Source organism: Limanda limanda, chromosome 5, assembly GCF_963576545.1.
Source record: "Limanda limanda chromosome 5, fLimLim1.1, whole genome shotgun sequence".
In the NCBI taxonomy this organism is placed as follows: Eukaryota; Metazoa; Chordata; class Actinopteri; order Pleuronectiformes; family Pleuronectidae; genus Limanda; species Limanda limanda.
Window position 1 is genome coordinate 2,869,946 of NC_083640.1, and position 19,769 is coordinate 2,889,714.

Genomic DNA, 19,769 nt, shown 5'->3' on the forward strand with positions numbered 1-19,769 from the left:
TCGCGGGCCACAATGGGTTCTAAAATTTGACAGAGGGGCCGGGCCAGGAACAGATTGATGGAGTGTTTTTGTGAACTAATATAAATGACATGGAAAAATCATTACACAGGGTTCGTACGGTCATGGAAAACCTGGAAAAGTCATGGAATTTTAAAATGTGTTTTTCCAGGCCTGGAAAAGTCATGGAAAAAAAGAATCTCCCAAAAGTTTTGGAAAAGTCATGGAAATTTGTTATATTCATATTTTCATGTCGTTCATTTACGCTGAGTTTTAAATAATTCATATGCTTTTAAAGAAATACTCTCAAAATATAAGCAGGCATACCTGGGTTTGTGTTATTTAAGGTATACTGTATGCCTTGGAATTCTCATTGTTAGTTTGAATACTACATTTTGTCACTTTTTTCGTATACACCGAGATTTCACAAAATGTTCGGTCATGGAAATTTGGTTTAAAGTTATTGAAAAGTCATGGAAAAGTCATGGAAATCCATTGGTCAAAATGTGTATGAACCCTGATTACATGAAAGCATTTGGCCTTTTGGTTGGAGGAACTCAATTCGTTATTTTATAACACCACATATTAAAAGTAAGCAAATTCAGTTAAAGGAACCGTGCTGGAGGTTGTGCGGAAACACGAACGCCCATCACTCTCATATTTTTTGGCTATGCCCAAAAATCCAGATATTTTGGGGGAAAATATGTCTGTCTTTAAGTAAGATTCTGGGATATGAAGTCACAAACAATGTAAAGGTGCTTTACTTCTGTATTTTAAAGGATGTCATCTCAGGAAAAGATTTGTATCTGTGTAAAATATTGCTCATGGCCTGTAAGAAAACAATCACTTAGAACTGGTATCGAGCGGACACTCCAAACCTCAAACAATGGATGGACATAGTAAATCAGATTAAGACAACGGAAAAAATTACTTTCTCTCTCAGATCCAGAGGAGCGATTTTCCCAAGTAAATGGGAGAAATGGACCACCTTTATTGAAGAATTAGATGACGCTTCAATATCAGGATAAGCTTTGGACAATCAAAGAAAATATGTATAAAACTGTTATACCGGTGCGCCCCCTCGTTATTGGTTATGTTATTGTACTTGTATTGTGTGTATGTCCTTTAAAAATGTGAAAAGACTAAAATAAAAAGTTTAAAAAAAAAAAAAAAAAAGAAAGCATTTGGCCTTTACCAAGTAGCAAAGCACTTATTTGCAAGACCATTTAACCAAAACTCGCCTTCAGAGAAAGGCTTGCTAGCCTTTGCTATTTCGAATGCCCCCAAAAAACCATGCCTTGGTAGATGACTCTTTAATCGCAGTTTGTCTGTGAAAAAAAATGATGCAGAGTCTGTAAATTAGTCGCCAACCTCTGAGCTGCAGCCGCCCGTTCTTGCGTTGACTGCTTGCTAGCGTAGTTAGCATGCTTCGTAGCAAAGTGACGGCCGATGTTGTACTCCATGAAAACTGCGACAGTTTCTCGGCATATCAGGCATCCAGCCTTCGATTGGACTTCGGTGAAAAAGTATTTTGTTGTCGACTCCGTGTTAAACACTCGGCACTCATTGTCCACTTTTCGTTTACTTGATCCTCTCATTTTACAGAAGGGCTCACAGGGCAAAGGGAAAAAGTGAAGGGAGATCATGTGCCATTTCCAGCCCTATACACCACACTCCCGGGCAAATTTAATTTAGCTGACGCTTTTATCCAAAGCAACTTACAATAAGTGCATTCAACCCAGAGGGTTCAAACCCAGAACAACAAGAATCAAGAAAGTACGATTTCTTCAAAAATAAAGCAAAACTACAAAGTGCTATAAGTACGTGCCATTTAAGTGCTACTAAATTGTTTGTTTCAAAAAAAAAAACTGTCAAAGCTTCATAGTTCCAACCATCACCTCTGTAATTAACCCGTCTCACATAATCACAGGTCCTCTCTAATGGTTGTGTTTGAACCTGGACAGATGTTAACTTCTCCTCTGAGCTGCAGCCGGCTTTTTCCTTTTATTCACAGATGATGAAATAAGAAATGTCCGGTCACCCATTCTGGCGTGTGTCCTGTCAACCTGCTCCTCTGTCATTGTGAGCGAGCAACCACAGTGTTGTCATCATACTGCAGGATAAAAAGGACGAAGAAGAATCACCCGCCCAACAAACACCATCACTGCTTGTGTGTGTGTGTGTGTGTGTGTGTGTGTTTGATGGGGAGTGACTGGGTTTAATGGATTTGTATTCCTTTCCTCTCGCGTCTCAGACGGGAAAACAAAGGACTCTCCTGGCAGCTGGCCTCCCGTGAACCTGACGTCACCTCTCTCTCATTAGTGCTCGTCTGTCCTCTGTTCTGTCTGTCTTTCTTCTCTCACTCGTTCACTTCCTGCTCTTCCTCTTCCTCTTCCTCAGATGATATAAAAGCCATATTTTTGTTTGTAGCTCTGCCTCTCGCATCCACGCTGCTTCCTCTTCTGTTTTTATATACGACGCCCTTCACGCTCTGCATTGCCAGTGCACTCATCTGACACACAGACACACACACACACACACACGAACAGACGCACACACACGTCCAATAAAGCGTCTTTGCCTCTCTGGTTCTCTTCCTGATTGAAGGTTCAGCAGTAACCTTGACCTTAAAGCTGCACACAGCCTGTAAACAAAACACAAACACACACTTCACCTCATAGACTCACAAGTGCTGCTCCAGTTTATCCTTGATACTGATTCACTATCATCTACAAACACCTTCCACCTACATCCACTGTCAGCGTCTCTCTCTCTCTCTCTCTCTCTCTCTCTCGCTCTCTCTCTCTCTCTCTCTCTCTCTCTCTCTCTCTCTCTCTCTCTCTCTCTCTCTCTCTCTCCCCCTCCCCCACTCCCATCTCTCCATCCATCGATCACCTCTGGGAATTTGAGTGTGCACCTATTGTGCTCCGTTATTCATCCTTGTGTGTCCACCCTTGGACAGTCCTGGTATAAATGGGAGGATCCAGTGTGTGTTCTTGCTTGTGTGTGTGTGTGTGTGTGTGTCTGTGTGTGTGTGTGTTTCTAGGAGGCAGCGTTTGATTATCTGAATCATCCGCCCCAGTGAGCACGAACCCCATCTCCTTCCACAGACCTTTCCCCTGCCATCGAGACGCACGACACACACACTCATAAATACACACCGGCTGTGTAGTTGTGGAAAAACACACATTAAATACACACACCTCAAGGCCTAGTTCCCCCTCGCAGAGACAAAACCATTAATCATCGCACAACAGTACATAAACCCATTTAGCAAAGTCACGCTGAAAACAAAAACACATTTTCATCTTCATTAGTGCAGCAGGAATCAGACGAAGCTTCACGTTAACGCCGCCTGGGTCATTAGAGAAATTAAAGTCAAGGTTTAAAATGTCTTAACGTGTGAATCTCAACATGGTCCTGACTCCATTTAACACAAATTCCCTTTTATTCCTCCTCTTCCCTCTTTAGAAAACCGTGGACTGCATGACGACCATGTCCGTCCCCTCCACGCTGGTCAAATGCCTCTACCTGTTCTTTGACCTGCCCCACATGCCCGAGGCCACGGTGGGCCCGCCCCCCCAGCCGCCGCCGCCTCCACCGCCACCGCCACCTTCCACCCAGGAGAAGACCCCGGTGCAGGGCCCCCCCCAGCCGGAGCTGCCCCTCGCTGATCGCAGGGTGCTGCTCCAGAAAGTCTTCGTTCAGGTGACACGACAGGGACACTCTGAAAACTCAGCTCCCGTGTTTGAGATTCTGTTGAAATCAAACTGAAAATAAAAAACCATAACAGTTAGAACAGTCATGAGTTTTGCAGCAGAAAGCCAAGGTCTCTGTCTTCTGCCTCAAGTCAATACGCTTGTGATGACGTGCAGAATGTGTTGATAAGCTTTAAAAAATGTTAATGTATAGTTCAACTTCTGTTGTTGATGTTTTTATGTGATTATTTAACGAAATTATATAAGAAATATGGATGGATGGATGGATGGATGGATGGATGGATGGATGGATGGATGGATGGATGGATGGATGGATGGATGGATAGATGGATAGATAGATAGATAGATGGATGGATGGATGGATGGATGGATGGATGGATGGATGGATGGATGGATGGATGGATGGATGGATGGATGGATGGATGGATAGATATAGATATAGATATGGATGGATGGATGGATGGATGGATGGATGGATGGATGGATGGATGGATGGATGGATGGATAGATGGATAGATGGATAGATGGATAGATGGATAGATAGATAGATTACTTTATTCATCGCCGAAGGGAAATTAAGTCGTCATAGCAGCCGGTATATTTGAATACAATAAAATACAATAGAATAAAATAAAAAATATTGAGGTAGAAAGAATAAAAACAGAAACACAAGATAAATAGGTAGATAAGGTGCAGTGGCAAGATGATGGTAATAGTACTGATGATATGATGGTAATGTTATTGTTAGACACTATATAAAAATAGTACAGTATATATATAGTATATAATATAACATAACATAATATATATTTATTTATGATAGTAATAATTATACCAATATAATAGCAGTATATAGTAATAATGGCAGCAACAGTATATATAATAATAATAGTTAATATAATAATAATAATAATAAAAACAATAATAACATGTACACATGTTTAAATATGTGTATATAGACCTATATATACAAATAATATACAAAGAGTATGATATGATATATAGTAGAGGTATAAATATAAGTATTTGACTATACAATAGATAATATAATATACTATTGTATATATATATTGTATATATTTTTGTATAATTTTCATTTTCATTTCAGTGTCTTTATCATTCATTATTATAGTTTATTGACTTACAGAACCTTTTAGCTTTAGCTGTGCTTAAGTGCTGGTGGTAAACTGGGACTTTTGGTGAAATCACATGATACTTCTAATTTCAAATCGGGTTTTCACCTGTTGACAGAATTGCTCCTTACCTCTCATTTATAGTACAACATTGATTGTTCAAATTTAATGTGGTTTCAGTGAGTCACTGCCATGTGGTTAACTTGTTATGTTGGTTAAAATTCAACCTATCAGGAATGGCTAAAGATAATTCCATTACATAAGGCACAAGCATTGACTATGACCCTAGGATGACCTGGATAAAATGTCCAGATATTAGAGATATGAAGCAATTGAGGATTCTGCAGGAAATGACCTCACAGAAAGAAAAGATGCTGATGTATTGCAGAGTTCAATGGTTTACTTCCTACTTTTTAAGTTTTTAACACATATTTTCCTTGTTCATTTCCACTCTTGCAGATCCTGGTGAAGCTCTGCACCTTCGTGTCTCCGGCAGAGGAGCTGGCCCAGAAGGACGACCTCCAGCTCCTCTTCAGTGCCATCACCTCCTGGTGCCCCCCCCACAACCTGCCCTGGCGGAGGAGCGCTGGGGAGGTGCTCACCACCATCTCCAGACACGGCCTCAGCGTCAACGTGGTCAAATACATACACGGTAAATGCAAATATACAGAATATGATAGGATATGTATATATGTCTTGTTCTGGGGTTCCTCTTCTAACCGTTGCTCTCCTCGCCGGCTGCGTCCACAGAGAAGGAATGCCTCGCCACGTGCGTTCAGAACATGCAGCAGTCCGACGACCTCTCGCCGCTGGAGATCGTGGAGATGTTCGCCGGCCTCTCCTGTTTCCTCAAAGACTCCAGCGACGTGTCCCAGACGCTGCTGGACGATTTCCGGATGTGCCAGGGTTACGCCTTCCTCTCCGACCTCACGCTCCGACTGGAGCAGGCCAAGGAAGACGAGTCGAAAGACGCACTGAAGGACCTGGTGAACCTGGTCACATGTCTGACCACCTACGGAGTGACGGAGCTGAAACCTGCTGGTCTGACCACCGGAGCCCCCTTCCTGCTGCCGGGCTTCGTGCTCCCAGTGTCCACTGGGAAAGGTCAGTTCATGAAGAGAAGCTGCTGGATTACTGTCAGAGCTGATATGGCTGTAACGTGTTGTTGAGACTAGATCCACGTTATTTATTTTCACTTCTTGTGAAAGATGAGAAAACGTTTGTTCAAGTTAACAGGATTTTTCATTTTAGTTGCATTAGTCATAAGCACTTTAACCGTGGCTTTGTCTGTCTCTGCTCTAACGACCGGGGGAAACGACGTATGATGAAGGAAAAACACACTTTAGCCAGTTAGCCAGTTAGCTAGTTGACTGGTTTCTCCCTTCACTGTTTGAATTAGTCTCGCTCTATCGCACAACGCTAACAAAGGTTCCTAGATGCAATCTTTATTAGTGAATCAGACGAAGCTTCACGTTAACGCCGCCTGGGTCATTAGAGAAATTAAATTCAAGGTTTAAAATGTCAAAACGTGTGAATCTCAACATGGTCCTGACTCCATTTAACACAAATTCCCTTTATTGTTGTTGGCTGGTTTCTCCCTCCACTGTTTGAATTGGTCTCGCTCTATCGCACAACGCTAACAAAGGTTCCTCGATGCACCCGCTGATCCGAAAAAGTATTTTTTCTGTAAATCTGCTGACAAACAAACACCCAGGGGTGAAAATACAACCCCCAAGTCTCTTTAGGGGCCATGCTGACGTACATGTCACAGGAATGAAGATGCTCTCTCCCTCCTCGATCCAGAGTTACATCCCAGTGCTTTTCGGATCTCAGGCCCTTTTCCTAAACCTCCACTCTACCACCAACTCAGTTCGCCCCAAATCCCAGAGACAAGAGAGGAATTACATGTGAGAAAGGTCTCGCCGCGTCTCCCCATCCCATCTTAATCCCTGAAATGACTTTGATGCTTGGCCGATCCCGGCAGGCTGAACCTGTTGACTGACGCCATGGCAACTCGGCCGCCTGTCACCCTGCTGGAGACGGATGCCTGAAGCCTCTTGCATACAAATGGGCTCTTTCCAGAGATGCTTTAGTGGTTTGGAGAATTGGCACGTTGACGTCTAACTGCCTGAGAACGTCTCCTCTTGCAGCTCAGGACTCACAAAGACACAGAACACTGCCCACTAAAGATGTGACAGCATTGTTTTTTTGAAAAGCCTAAAATCTAATCTCAAATCTTTTGGTTTCAGTGAAATATTTCAGATTTTAACACTTGTAGTTGCTGTGTTGGGTTCAAACTTTCTTTGTCTCCCTGCCAAGAGGAAAAACACAGAAACTGTCAGATTTATAACCTCGCACACAACGACAATCCGACACAATTTAGCTCTGCTGCATGTTTTAACACACCCACACACACACCCACACACACACAGACTCACACACACACACACACACGGACACCCCTAATGACAACTCCAGCTGCGTGCAAAGTCATTACCAGAAGCCATCATGGTGTGAGGGGTCCGCTTATTCGCCTAGTTAGGCCGCCGCATTCACTCAAAGGTTGTGGGTGTTTTTCTCGTTGTTTTTCTTGATTGTGTTCCTACGTGTGTGAGTTGTAGTTTGTCGATTTATCTGAGCTACACAACCCCAAAATTGAGGTAAGATGACGAGAGTAGCTTGTGGAAAACATCCATCTTTCCATCCTGAATTAGGGCTTTAACGAGTTCTGTAATTCTCAGTAATTCTGAGTAGGGATGGGCATAATTAATCGACGATCGATTAATTGATCATTAAGAATTTCGTCTATGACATTATTTTGTCATCGACGAAATTCTGTTGCGTTCACTGCCAACACTGCAAAGCTATACGTCTCCATGAGCGCATGAGGAGTCCAGTGCTCTTCTTCAAGTAGGAGGTCGGAATATCTGAGTTACCTGAACGCAGCACAGTGAGGATGTTAGCAGCTGTAGGAAGTAGCCCGGAGTTATACTCTACAAGCCGCGCTGAAAGACCCGCAGCAAGCCGCTGAGAGCTAGCTGGATTTGACGGTTCTCGACCTCTCAGTCCGGACAGGAAGCCGAGCTCCGCAGCTAGCCTCCAGAGCTAGCAGAGGCTAGCTCCAAAGCTAGCCCCTTCAGACCCGGACAAAGCCGGGTCTGAGTGAGGGGTTCCGGGAGTGAGGACGTGACAACAACCGGACCGAGAGGTCGAGAACCGCGAAATCCAGCTAGCTCTCAGCGGCTAGCTGCTCTCTCAGTGGGGCTGAAGAGTACAGCAGTGCATATTTTCAAGTGTAACCATTGAACGGATCCGTTTAACTGCCACAAGAGTTGTTCATCTTATAATAAAGATCTCAATGAGGAAACACGCTGTGATTTTTCTATTTTCACTGCATTTTAACAGCCTATAAATAGTGAATTTTAATATAAAAATATTAACGATTAATCGAAAATTTGTCATTAACTCTCCCAACGATCAATTAAGACAATTTAATCGAACGCCCATCCCTAATTCTGAGTATTCTTTTGTTCCAGGCCACACAGTTCGTAACATCCAGGCCTTCGCGGTTCTCCAGAACGCTTTCCTGCGAACCAAAACCAGCCGCCTGGCCGCCATGCTGCTGGACGCCATCGGAAACATCTACGCAGCCGAGCCGGCAAACTACTTCATCCTGGAGTCGCAGCACACCCTGTCGCAGTTTGCCGAGCGCGTGGCCAAGCTGCCCGACGCCCAGGCCAAGTACTTTGAGCTGCTGGAGTTTGTGGTGTTCAGCCTGAACTACGTTCCGTGCAAGGAGCTGTTCAGCGTGAGCGTGCTGCTGAAGTCCAGCACGTCGCACGCCTGCAGCATCACGGCCGTGCGCACGCTGCTGAAGCTGGCCCGGCACGACCCGGTGTTCAGCGACGTGCTGCGGGAGGTCGGCCTGCTGGAGGTGCTGGTCAACCTGCTGCACAAGTACGCTGCCTTGCTCAAGGACCCGGCCACGCAGCAGCAGCCACACAACAACGACCAAGGTGAGGAGCTCGCTGCGGGTAGTGTGTTTAGATCACGATGTTCTCGAGCTATTCTCAGATGTGAAAGAAAATTGAGTTTATCTTCCACTTATGAGGAAGCAGCAGCAGATTGTCCAGGGTCAGACTCGATCAGAACAACAGGAACATGTTGGGAACATTCAGGCGAATATCAGGAAATGTGCAGACTTCAGTGCAGGTCTGAAAGCAGCTGTAGATTTGATAAAAGATAGATAGATAGATAGATGGATGGATGGATGGATGGATGGATGGATGGATGGATGGATGGATGGATGGATGGATGGATGGATGGATGGATGGATGGATGGATGGATGGATGGATGGATGGATGGATGGATGGATGGATGGATGGATGGATGGATGGATGGATGGATGGATGGATGGATGGATGGATGGATGGATGGATGGATAGATAGATAACTTTATTCATCCCCGAAGGAAAATTAAGTTGTCATAGCAGCCGGTATGTTTAAATACAGTAAAATACAATAGAATACAATACAATTAAAAATATTGAGGTAGAAAGAATAAAAAACAGAAGCACAACATAAAATACAATAAAATAGGTAGATAAGGTGCAGTGTCAAGATGATGGTAATACTGATGATATGATGGTAATGGTATTGTTAGACAGTATATAGGAATAGTACAGTATATATAGTATATAATATAACATAATATATATTTATATATGATAGTAATTATACCAATATAAAAGCAGTATATGGTAATAATGGCAGCAACAGTATATATAATAGTAATGGTGGTATAATAATAGTAATTATAACATGTACACATGTATAAATATGTGTATATAGACTTACGTAAACAAGAATATACAGAGAGTATGATATGATATATAGTAGAAGTATGAATATGAATATAAGTATTTGACTATGGCAAAGCAAACCTCAGTAACGACCGTGACAATAAGCAGGAACGTGTTTGAGTTTCCGACCTGAAATAAGCAGGAGCTGATCTGAATCTCAACCATATCACAAACCCATTAGAAGCAGTTGCTAGACAATGAAATTCAGTTTTACTGCGTTTAGATTTTTCCCGATTTTCCGGGCATTCCCTTATATGCACTTACAGTCAGTGTGTGTGTGTCTGTGGAGTCGTGATGCTGTTGTCTGAAGTCGACCTGTCCTCCCTCCCTTTGTTTCCCCCCCCACACCCGTCTGCAGCCGACTGTAAAAACAACACGGTGGCGGAGGAGCAGAAGCAGCTGGCCTGGCTGGTGATGGAGACACTAGGTGTGCTGCTGCAGGGCTCCAACACCACCAGCACCAACGCAGGTAAACACACACACACACACACACACACAGACACACAGACACACACACACACACACACACACACACACACACACACACACACACACACACACACACACACACACAGAGGGTGTGTCAGGGTGATCTGATGGGCAGGAGGTCTAAGGAAATTAAACAAGATACTTAATTGATCCCTGGAGGTAAATACCTCTTCCTCCATACAGAGGTCAGAGGTCGGCGTTTGGCTCAAGGACACTTCAACACAAATTAGCATTTTGCCTCTTTTATTTTGAATTAAATCACCACCGTGTGATTCTGTTTTTCTTTGCGTCATCAGCTTTGAAAGTCAAACTTGACACAAATAAATAATTAAAGACGTTTAAAAGTAAAGTGTGTGTGTCACCAGTAGTTCTAGAGGAGCTGGTGTTGTGTGTTTATGTGTGTGTGTGTTTCCTTCACTGAGCCAGATGTTGCTTGACATCCTGCGCAGCATTTAACAACAAGACGCCGCTTGTGTTGTGTCACTTTAAATACTTTGTGCCCAGGTGCTCTGCAGTGTGTTGACGCTTTGTGTGCAGCAGGAGATGATGTCTCATCCGTACAGACACACAAAGATGTGTTGGTCCTTAATGGTTGTATAGCTGCTAAACACTGCACCCTCTGTGTGTGTGTGTTGTGATTCTTTGTTAAGACAATGCTAAGCTACAAAGCTGAAGATGAAAGTTATAACATAAGATCACATTGTGTCTCCTGAGCTTGTTTTGTTGTGTCTTTGTTGTTGACGTTACGCAGTTGTTTGTTATTTCTCACAAGAGCTGTGAGGATTTGATTTTAAGCTTCAGGTTTCAATTTGGTTTTAAGAGTTTGGTTTTGGGGCATTTATCTGTAATGGTTAAGGGTAGAAGTGTGTGTGTGTGTGTGTCTGTGTGTGTGTGTGTGTGTGTGTGTGTGTGTGTGTGTGTGTGGGTCAGACAAGTGATGAGTCATGAAGATAACAACCACCTGCACACTGACGGCTCGGAGCTGTCTTCGACCTTGATGATGACCGGTGACCTTTGTCAGACTGCTTGTGTGTGTGTGTGTGTGTGTGTGTGTGTGTGTGTGTGTGTGTGTGTGTGTGTGTGTGTGTGTGTGTGTGTGTGTGTGTGTGTGTGTGTGTGTGTGTGTGTGTGTGTGTGTGTGTGTAGCACTCCACTCTGACACGTTGATTACATTTACATTTTGCGCCCGAGGCTCTCTGCTGGCAGTCTTATCTGGAGGGACTTGAAATGAGTTCCCCCCCGACTGGAAGAGTAGAAAAAATAGCGAGTCACTAAAATTACAGGAACCACAGAGAGCTGTCGGTGAAACAGGTTGTGTTTCTGAACATCAGTTTCCTCAGATAAGCTTTAAATAAATGTTCTTACAATCGTCACATTTAATACAGATGATGCAGCATAAGAATCAAACCTCAGACCTTCACACAGAGTAGAATAAACCTTGTGAAGGTCTAAAAGAAGCAGAATGAAATTGGAGATAAAGCACCAAAACATTATATCATATTTTTTTTGGGACATACAGTATAAGAACAAGATGTGACAAGAGGAGAAATAACCTCATGGGTTTCACAGCGAGAGAATCCTGATAGCAAAAGCTTTATCAGTCTGAACATTCAGTGCAGCAGGCAATATTTAATCTACACTGCAGATCTGTCTTCTGAGGGTGAGATAGTGAAACTGTGTGTGGGTATGAGAGGTGTCTCTGGAAACTTTGTACCTCAATGAAGGACGGTGGATGTAGACAACTTTCCCAACGTGTGTAATGTTGTGAAATTATGTTATTATGGAAAAAACTAAATGTGAAAACTGATGAAAACATCCAAAGAATCTTCTCAGGTGGCTGGTTTGGTTTGATGATAAATTGACAGATGATGAGGTGAAACTGTGAAAAGTAATCGTCAACACTTCTGATTATCAGTTAATTGTTATTAAAATTCATTCATCAAGATTGTGACAAACGGGTTTTAGCTTCTCAAATGTGAGGAGTTTTGGCTTTTAGCTGTTTATTCATTCAAGATATGCAGCATAACAACATTAATGAATAAGAAAATCAAAATGATTAATAAAATAGGGGAAATTCTCCATCTTTACAACTTTATCTACTGATTATTTCTTAGCCTGTCTCCTGAGAACAGGTCCCATCTTTTGTCTTTTACATAGTCCAGTGTTTTTAATGGGTTTTGTGATTAGTAAATACACTGTTAGTGGCTCCACCTCAGAACCACAAGTAGGGGATGTATTTACTGTATTGAATCTACCAGTCAACATTACTGATGTGTATTCCTTTAAAAATCCAATCTGACATGAAGTTGTATAAAGGTAGAAATGTCCGCCTGTCTTCATCCCTCCTCTCTCTCTCTTCTTCCTCTTCAAGCTCTTTTCCGGGAGTTCGGTGGCGCCCGCTGCGTCCACAACATCGTGAAGTACCGTCAGTGCCGGGAACACGCCCTGCTCATCATCCAGCAGCTGGTGCTGTCGCCCAGCGGCGACGACGACATGGGGACGCTGCTGGGCCTCATGCACTCTGCTCCGTCCAGCGAGCTGCAGCTGAAGACCGACATCCTGAGGGTAACCACACTGCACCTGTCACCTTCATAGAGTTCTGACACGAGTCATTGAGAATCCTGTTCAAACCCTAACAGAGCTGAAGTTTGCAAGTGTCTCAGATCATCGGTGGGACTCTGAGGTCACAGAGAAATGGTTCTTATATCATCTTAAATATGAGATAAAACCTGTGTCAGCTGGAATCTGGACGTCTTATTAACACTGTAAAACTTCTGTCATTTTAAAATCAATATACATTTAAAGCCCTGGATACAGTAATTGCTTTAAACCAGGGACACAGAGAGTTAGGTACACACGAACGCACACACACACACACACACACACACACACACACTCACACACAAGGGCGGCTGATTTTCTAAAACATAATTGCCTTTTTGAATCTCAGCCTCCTTCTCATGAAGCGATTCTCACGCCTCCTGAAAGCTTCTTCTGGATTAAACCCGTCAGCATTTTGACACGAGTCATTGACAATCCTGACCAAACCCTTAAACCAAATCTGAACTGGGTCATTCCGAGTGAAACCATCAGGCGGCACTGTCACAGACATTTGTTCTTATTGGGACTCTGAGGTCACAGAGAAATGCTTCTTATATCATCTTAAATATAAGATAGAACCTGTGTCAGCTGGAATCTGGACGTCTTCTCAACACAGGAAGACTTCTTTAATTTTCAAATCAATATACATTTAAAGCCCTGGATACAGTAATTGCCTTAAACCAGGTGCACACACACACACACACACACACACACACACACACACATACACACACACACACACACACACACAAGGGCGGCTGATTTTCTATAACATAATTGCCTTTTTGAATCTCAGCCTCCTTCTCATGAAGCGATTCTCACGCCTCCTGAAAGCTTCTTCTGGATTAAACCCGTCAGCATTTTGCTCCTGTTTCACTAATCAGAGATTTTAATTATCACCCTGCAAAAAAAAAAATCCTTAACACTGCAAAGAACTTGTATCAAATCCAGTTAACGGGTAAAATAGATTTTTCCTCATCGGGGGGGTTTATGTTTTCCGACAGTAACACACAGATAGATCTTAAAATTAAGCTGATTAGCCTTGTGAAAGTGCACGTTTAACCCGGACTAATCCTGATTCGTTGCATCTAATCCTCGAGGTTGGTGAAGTTAAAACCTCCCACAGCCGGGGGGTAATTTCCCAGCCTGGTGGAGAGCGAGAGGAGTTTTTTCAACATCCTGCAAAAGGGTTTAATAGAAAAAAACGCTGACTCTAGCGTCATGCAGCAGGAAACCAGCGCCTCGGCATCGTAATGAGTCATTGTTTTAACTTCTCTTCTCTCTTGTTCCTCTCTTCATTCACCTTCCACTGACTGAAGCTTAACTCAAGATACACAGTTTGCTGAAATGATGTTGTAATGATCAGTGATGACTCTCATTGTCAACGTGGCCAAAATGAATTTAAATCCTATTTCATAAATTCTATGATGCATACATTTTGGGTTGCAAAGGGACGAAATGTGTACATTTGCAAATACTGTGCAAAGACCAATGTTTAGAATGTCACAAAGATGCAGAAGCATATAGTCAAGTGCCCAAAGTTTCCTCAGGGCTCAAATCAGCCTATGACAAAACAAAATGTTTATATTTATGTCTGTATATGACAATGTTAATACAGTTAGTATAAATTACCCACAACATTTCCTGTTTATTCTCGTTAATTCACGTATATTCCCGTATATTCCCATAGAATTCCCGTTAATTCCCACGGAAAGTTTCCAACTTTTAATATTCCCGGAATTTTGCAACCCTACATACATTTAATACGGTGCGATGGATGTAACCATGATGTTGTAATTTCTATTTGGAAGTTTCTAATTTTCGGTTTCAATAAAATAAGAGGAATATATTGATTGAAGGAACTGAAAAACAGAGGAATCCTCCAGTTGAATCTTCACTTCACACGTATCTTTCTGTAGCATCTGTTGCTGTCTCCACTCGTCAGCTGCTGATTAAAGACTCTGTCAGGGAGACGAGTCCCCTCATGTTGGTGTTACGTCCCCACACTCATAGCTAGGTTTGATGTTTCAGTTCAGGTGAACTTGCAAATCGTGAACCATGAAAGTTAGAAATATGTAGAAGCCGGTAAAAAGAGCAGCAGCGATCCAGAGAAGCCCAGAGGAGCTCGTAGACGTGTCTTCACTTCAAAGAGCGAGAGAGCTGATGAACAGAGACTTGACTGAATGAGGAGACGCAAACCAAACCACGTGAAAACCAACAAAACACTGAAGGACATGAAATTATTTAAAACTGTGGAAAAACAAGACATTTATTACAAACATAAATCATGTGGTTTTGGGGAATTGATACCAAAATACTTGATTTCCTCTTTTCTTTCCAAACACCTCATTATGTCTTCATGTAAAACTTGAGGATCTCAACCTGTCTCTCCTGGTCTCTCCTCCTCAAGGCCTTGCTGGCGGTGCTGCGTGAGAGTCACCGCACCCGGACGGTGTTCCGCAAGGTGGGCGGCTTCGTCTACGTCACCTCGCTGCTGGTGGCGATGGAGCGCTGCCTGTGCCAGCAGCCGCGCCACGGCTGGGAGCGGGTCAACCAGAACCAGGTGTTCGAGCTCCTGCACACGGTCTTCTGCACGCTCACCGCCGCCATGCGCTACGAACCGGCCAACTCGCACTTCTTCCGCACAGAGATCCAGTTTGAGAAGCTGGCCGACGCCGTGAGGTGAGACTTCCTGTCACACCTGCACTTCCTGTTCTGAGATTCAGAGAACATCGGTCTTGTTTGCTGACTATAGACTGCTTGACATATAGTATTTCTCCTCAGATACTTGACCTTCAAGTATCTGACCTTAGTTATCCTTCAAAATCTTTACCCTCATCATTGCTGCTAAAACCTTTATCTTGATGATGTTCTCCTCTACACATCTGTGTCACTTGTGTCCGTCCTGGGAGACGGATCCTCACATGTGTCTCTCTGAGGTTTCTACGTGTCTTCACCTGTTAAAAGTGTTTTTAGTAGTTTGTCCTGACTCTTGCTGAGGGTTAAGGACAGAGGATGTCTCACCATGTTAAAGCCCTATGAGACAAATTGTGATTTCTGAATATGGGCTATACAAATAGAATTTGATTGATTGATTGATTGTTTATCCTCTGCAAATCTGCTCGGCCCTGAGTGAATCTGCACATTTGCTTTTCCTATGGAAGCCTCCTTCATAGATAGATAGATTGATAGATTGATAGATTGATAGATTGATAGATTGATAGAATGATAGATTGATAGATTGATAGATAGATAGATAGATTGATAGATTGATTGATTGATTGATAGATAGATAGATTGATTGATTGATTGATAGATAGATAGATAGATAGATAGATTGATTGATTGATTGATAGATAGATTGTTAGATTGATAGACAGATAGACAGATAGACAGATAGATAGATAGATAGATAGACAGACAGACAGATAGATAGATAGATAGATAGATAGATAGATAGATTGATTGATTGATTGATTGATTGATTGATTGATTGATTGATTGATTGATTGATAGACAGATAGACAGATAGATAGATAGATAGATAGATAGATAGATAGATAGATAGATAGATAGATAGATAGATAGATAGATAGATAGATAGATAGATAGATAGATAGATAGATTGATTGATTGATTGATTACTCTATTCATCCCCGAAGGGAAATTAAGTTGTCATAGCAGCCGGTATATTTGAATACAATACAATACAATAAAATAAAAAATATTAAGGTCAGCAGGTTGCAGCCACATATTCTGGTTTTGGGGTTTGCTGCAAATTACAAAGTGTTTTTAATAACCAAACCCTCCTGATGTTCCTGACCTTGTCTCCCTCTCTCCAGGCTGCTCGGCTGTTTCTCCGACACGAAGAAGCTCGGAGCCACGACCGTGTTCCCCTCCAACGCTCAGCCCTTCCAGAGGCTGCTGGAGGACGAGGCTGCCCCCGGTGGCTGCGCGGGGGATAGCGTCTGTCCCACGCTCAAGCACTGCAGCAAGCTCTTCATCTACCTGTACAAGATGGCCACCGACTCCTTCGACAGGTCAGTGGAAACGGAAACTGGGCTTATTGGTAATGATGTTTTAGCGTCTAGAATTCAGCTTTACACTCAAGTAATCAAGGTTTTCTTATAGGCTAGTCGTTCTTATAGAATATGGTTTATGCATATTCAATAGCTGCCGTCTCTCTCAGTACCTTTACGTCTCCAGCTGGCGCGTATACATTAATGTGCTCGGCTGTCAGCCGTGTGCACACCGCACCATAAATCCGGCCTGAAGGGTCAAATGGAGGCGGCCGTCTCTTTGCATGTTTTCAGGCCGCTCGGCTCATGAATGAATCAGGAAGAAGCATCATTATCGACAAGTCATTTATTTATCGTAGGCGGTTGAATAAGTTAACAGTTCAGTGTATGTGGTCACTTAAAGAACATGTGCCTGGGGTTCAGTGGGGTCTTCATGTGGAAGGGAAGCCGTCCTCAGCAGGTTGGAGCCACATGTTCATCCAGAACACTTCAAAGAATCCTCTCACATGTGTTCAACAAAACCCTGAACTTTTCTTTTTCTTGTAAGTTCCTCCCGACCCACTTTGAATCATAAAACAACCCTCTGTAAACAATTCCTCTTTCTTTTTTTTAATTATTCAAAGTTCGAAACCAATTTATTGAGCCGAAGAGGAATTTTATGTTTTCAAGTGACCTAAAAAAAACTGTTTTGACTTAAGCAAGAAATGCTGAGAGAAGGGAGAAATCTGTTCTCCAGATCTACATGTGTTCACATAGCTTGAGTTTTTAGTTTCACTTCTTTTATAATATGATACTAAAACATGCAAATCCAGGTAGAGCTAGAGCTGATGTAATGAAATACGTATTTCAAAGAATTAAGGGATTCATTTCAAACTGTTTTTCTGTCGATGTTTCTTCTCCTGTGTGAGTTTCCATCACCGGGACGTCACAAACCAAACCTGCTGAGGTCTGCGGTCATCACTGCTCTACACAAACACATGTGCTGTTCTGTCTGTGGGGGGGGGGCATGTGCTCCAGCTGTACCTCTGATCCTGTTTCCTCTGTCAGCTCTCCACTAACAGCTTCTCTCTTCCCTTCTCTCTTTTCTCTTCCTCTAACCTCTGGCCCTGTCTGGCTGTTCCTCCTCGGCCTGGTCCGCCTGCACGGCTGGGTGTGCATGCTTGTCTCTGTGTGTGTGTGTGTGTGTGTGTGTGTGTGTGTGTGTCATGCAGCCGTGCGGAGCAGGTGCCTCCCTGCCTGACTCACGAGACCTCGCTGCCCTCGCCGTGGGGCACGCCGGCCCTCGCCAGGAAGAGGTAGCTACAGCGCTCTGCCTCTTTTTCTCCCCCTCCTCCCTTCCCCTCCATTTTCTTTCACCTTCCGTCTTCACGCCCATAGATTTATATATAAAGACTAGATGTCTCGTTCGACGGAGACGAACGTCCGCACATGGCGGCCATCTTGCTAGGGGGCATCTCGCTCACCCATAACATTGTGTTGGTAAATAACCATAACTTGCTCAATTTTCAACCGATTTTGAAACGATCTCGTTTGTTATAAACGTCAGAGATGTAATTCATAAGTATGCAGTGTCATATCTACATCTCTGACGTTTATAACAAACCAGACCGTTTAAAAATCGGTTGAAAATTGAGCAAGTTATGGTTATTTACCACTACCAACACAATGTTATGGGTGAGCAAGATGCCCCCTAGCAAGATGGCCGCCATGTGCGGACGTTCGTCTCCTTTGGCCAGCAATGCAGACGAGACATCTAGTCTTTATATATAAATCTATGTTCACGCCCCCTTGTGGCAGAATGACCCCGAGCCCCTTCAAACCATCACTGCACCTTCCAGTGACTGTGAACGTGAACAACCCACATCCAGCGCCTCATGCTGACTCCAGCCTTTTCCACTGTGGCAGCTCTCCTGGGGGGGGTGGGGGGGGATTTGCCACTGTGTAATTTGCATCGCAGCAACACGCCTCTTTGGTGTAATTGCCTGACTGCAGGCCCGAGCAGATCTCCTGCTCCGCGCTGCTTTCACACGAGTCGGCTCCGAGCTTCAGACCAAACAGCCGCCGACCGACCGACTGATCTCTGAAGTGTGAAGAGCGCTGACTCGGGTGGAAATGAAGTTGGTGTCAAAGTGTTTAACTTAGTTCTTGCACGGCCTCGGTGAGGGAATATTATCGCCCATTCTCATTATAAGAATATTTCCACTGAGCTATGAAAGGTCCTGGAGACACTGTGGCTGTGATGATAAATATTTAACACCCACTTCCCTTTTATGAGCCATATTTAGATATTTTGTAGAGTCCAGTTTCACAGAGACTCAACAAACTTATGTGCAACTATTCAGGTTACAGCTGACATGACTTTATTTTCTTGTCTTAATAAATATACAGCTCCAGAAAACATTATGGACATCTCTAGATTTGTCTTGAATCACCTTCTCTACATTTATGGCATTTGGAGAAGCTCAACATTTGTCATTTTATATCTGGCTCTTACGTGACACAGCTTAAAATACCAAAGTTATTCTCTTATTATTATCACTTTATCAGAATCAGAAGGTATTTATTGCCAAGTAGGTTTACACCTACCTGGAATTTGCTCTGGTTATTGGTGCACACAGTGAACATAGAAACATAAAAACACAATAAATACACCACACATAAGAAAAACAATAAAAAAACAATATATATTTACTCACTATTTACTTCTTATTTACTCACTTTTACTAATATTTATACAAAGTAATATTTATTTAGACATAAACATATCTATATAAGAATATATAAAAGATAAAAGATACAAAAAGTGAAGTAAAAAGTGATATGCAAAGAGCAGAATGCAAAACAATGAATAGTGTCAAATTGCAATATGCAATGTAATGCAGTATAATATAATATGTGTTAATTTAACACATCCTTGAGGTGTGGGGGCGGAATTCTCAAATTTTCAC

The 19,769-nt window shown here is 42.9% G+C and overlaps 1 protein-coding gene across 1 annotated transcript in view; it reads left to right on the plus strand.

The window, feature by feature from the left end:
• wdfy3 (WD repeat and FYVE domain containing 3) overlaps positions 1–19,769 on the plus strand; it is a 100,552-nt gene that overhangs the window by 23,832 nt on the left and 56,951 nt on the right. Inside the window, exons 5-12 of the mRNA XM_061070965.1 lie at positions 3,469–3,705; positions 5,309–5,501; positions 5,600–5,953; positions 8,386–8,865; positions 10,071–10,181; positions 12,573–12,766; positions 15,213–15,484; positions 16,645–16,842. Coding sequence (XP_060926948.1) covers positions 3,469–3,705; positions 5,309–5,501; positions 5,600–5,953; positions 8,386–8,865; positions 10,071–10,181; positions 12,573–12,766; positions 15,213–15,484; positions 16,645–16,842 — 2,039 coding nt within the window. The remainder of the gene's footprint in view (positions 1–3,468; positions 3,706–5,308; positions 5,502–5,599; positions 5,954–8,385; positions 8,866–10,070; positions 10,182–12,572; positions 12,767–15,212; positions 15,485–16,644; positions 16,843–19,769) is intronic.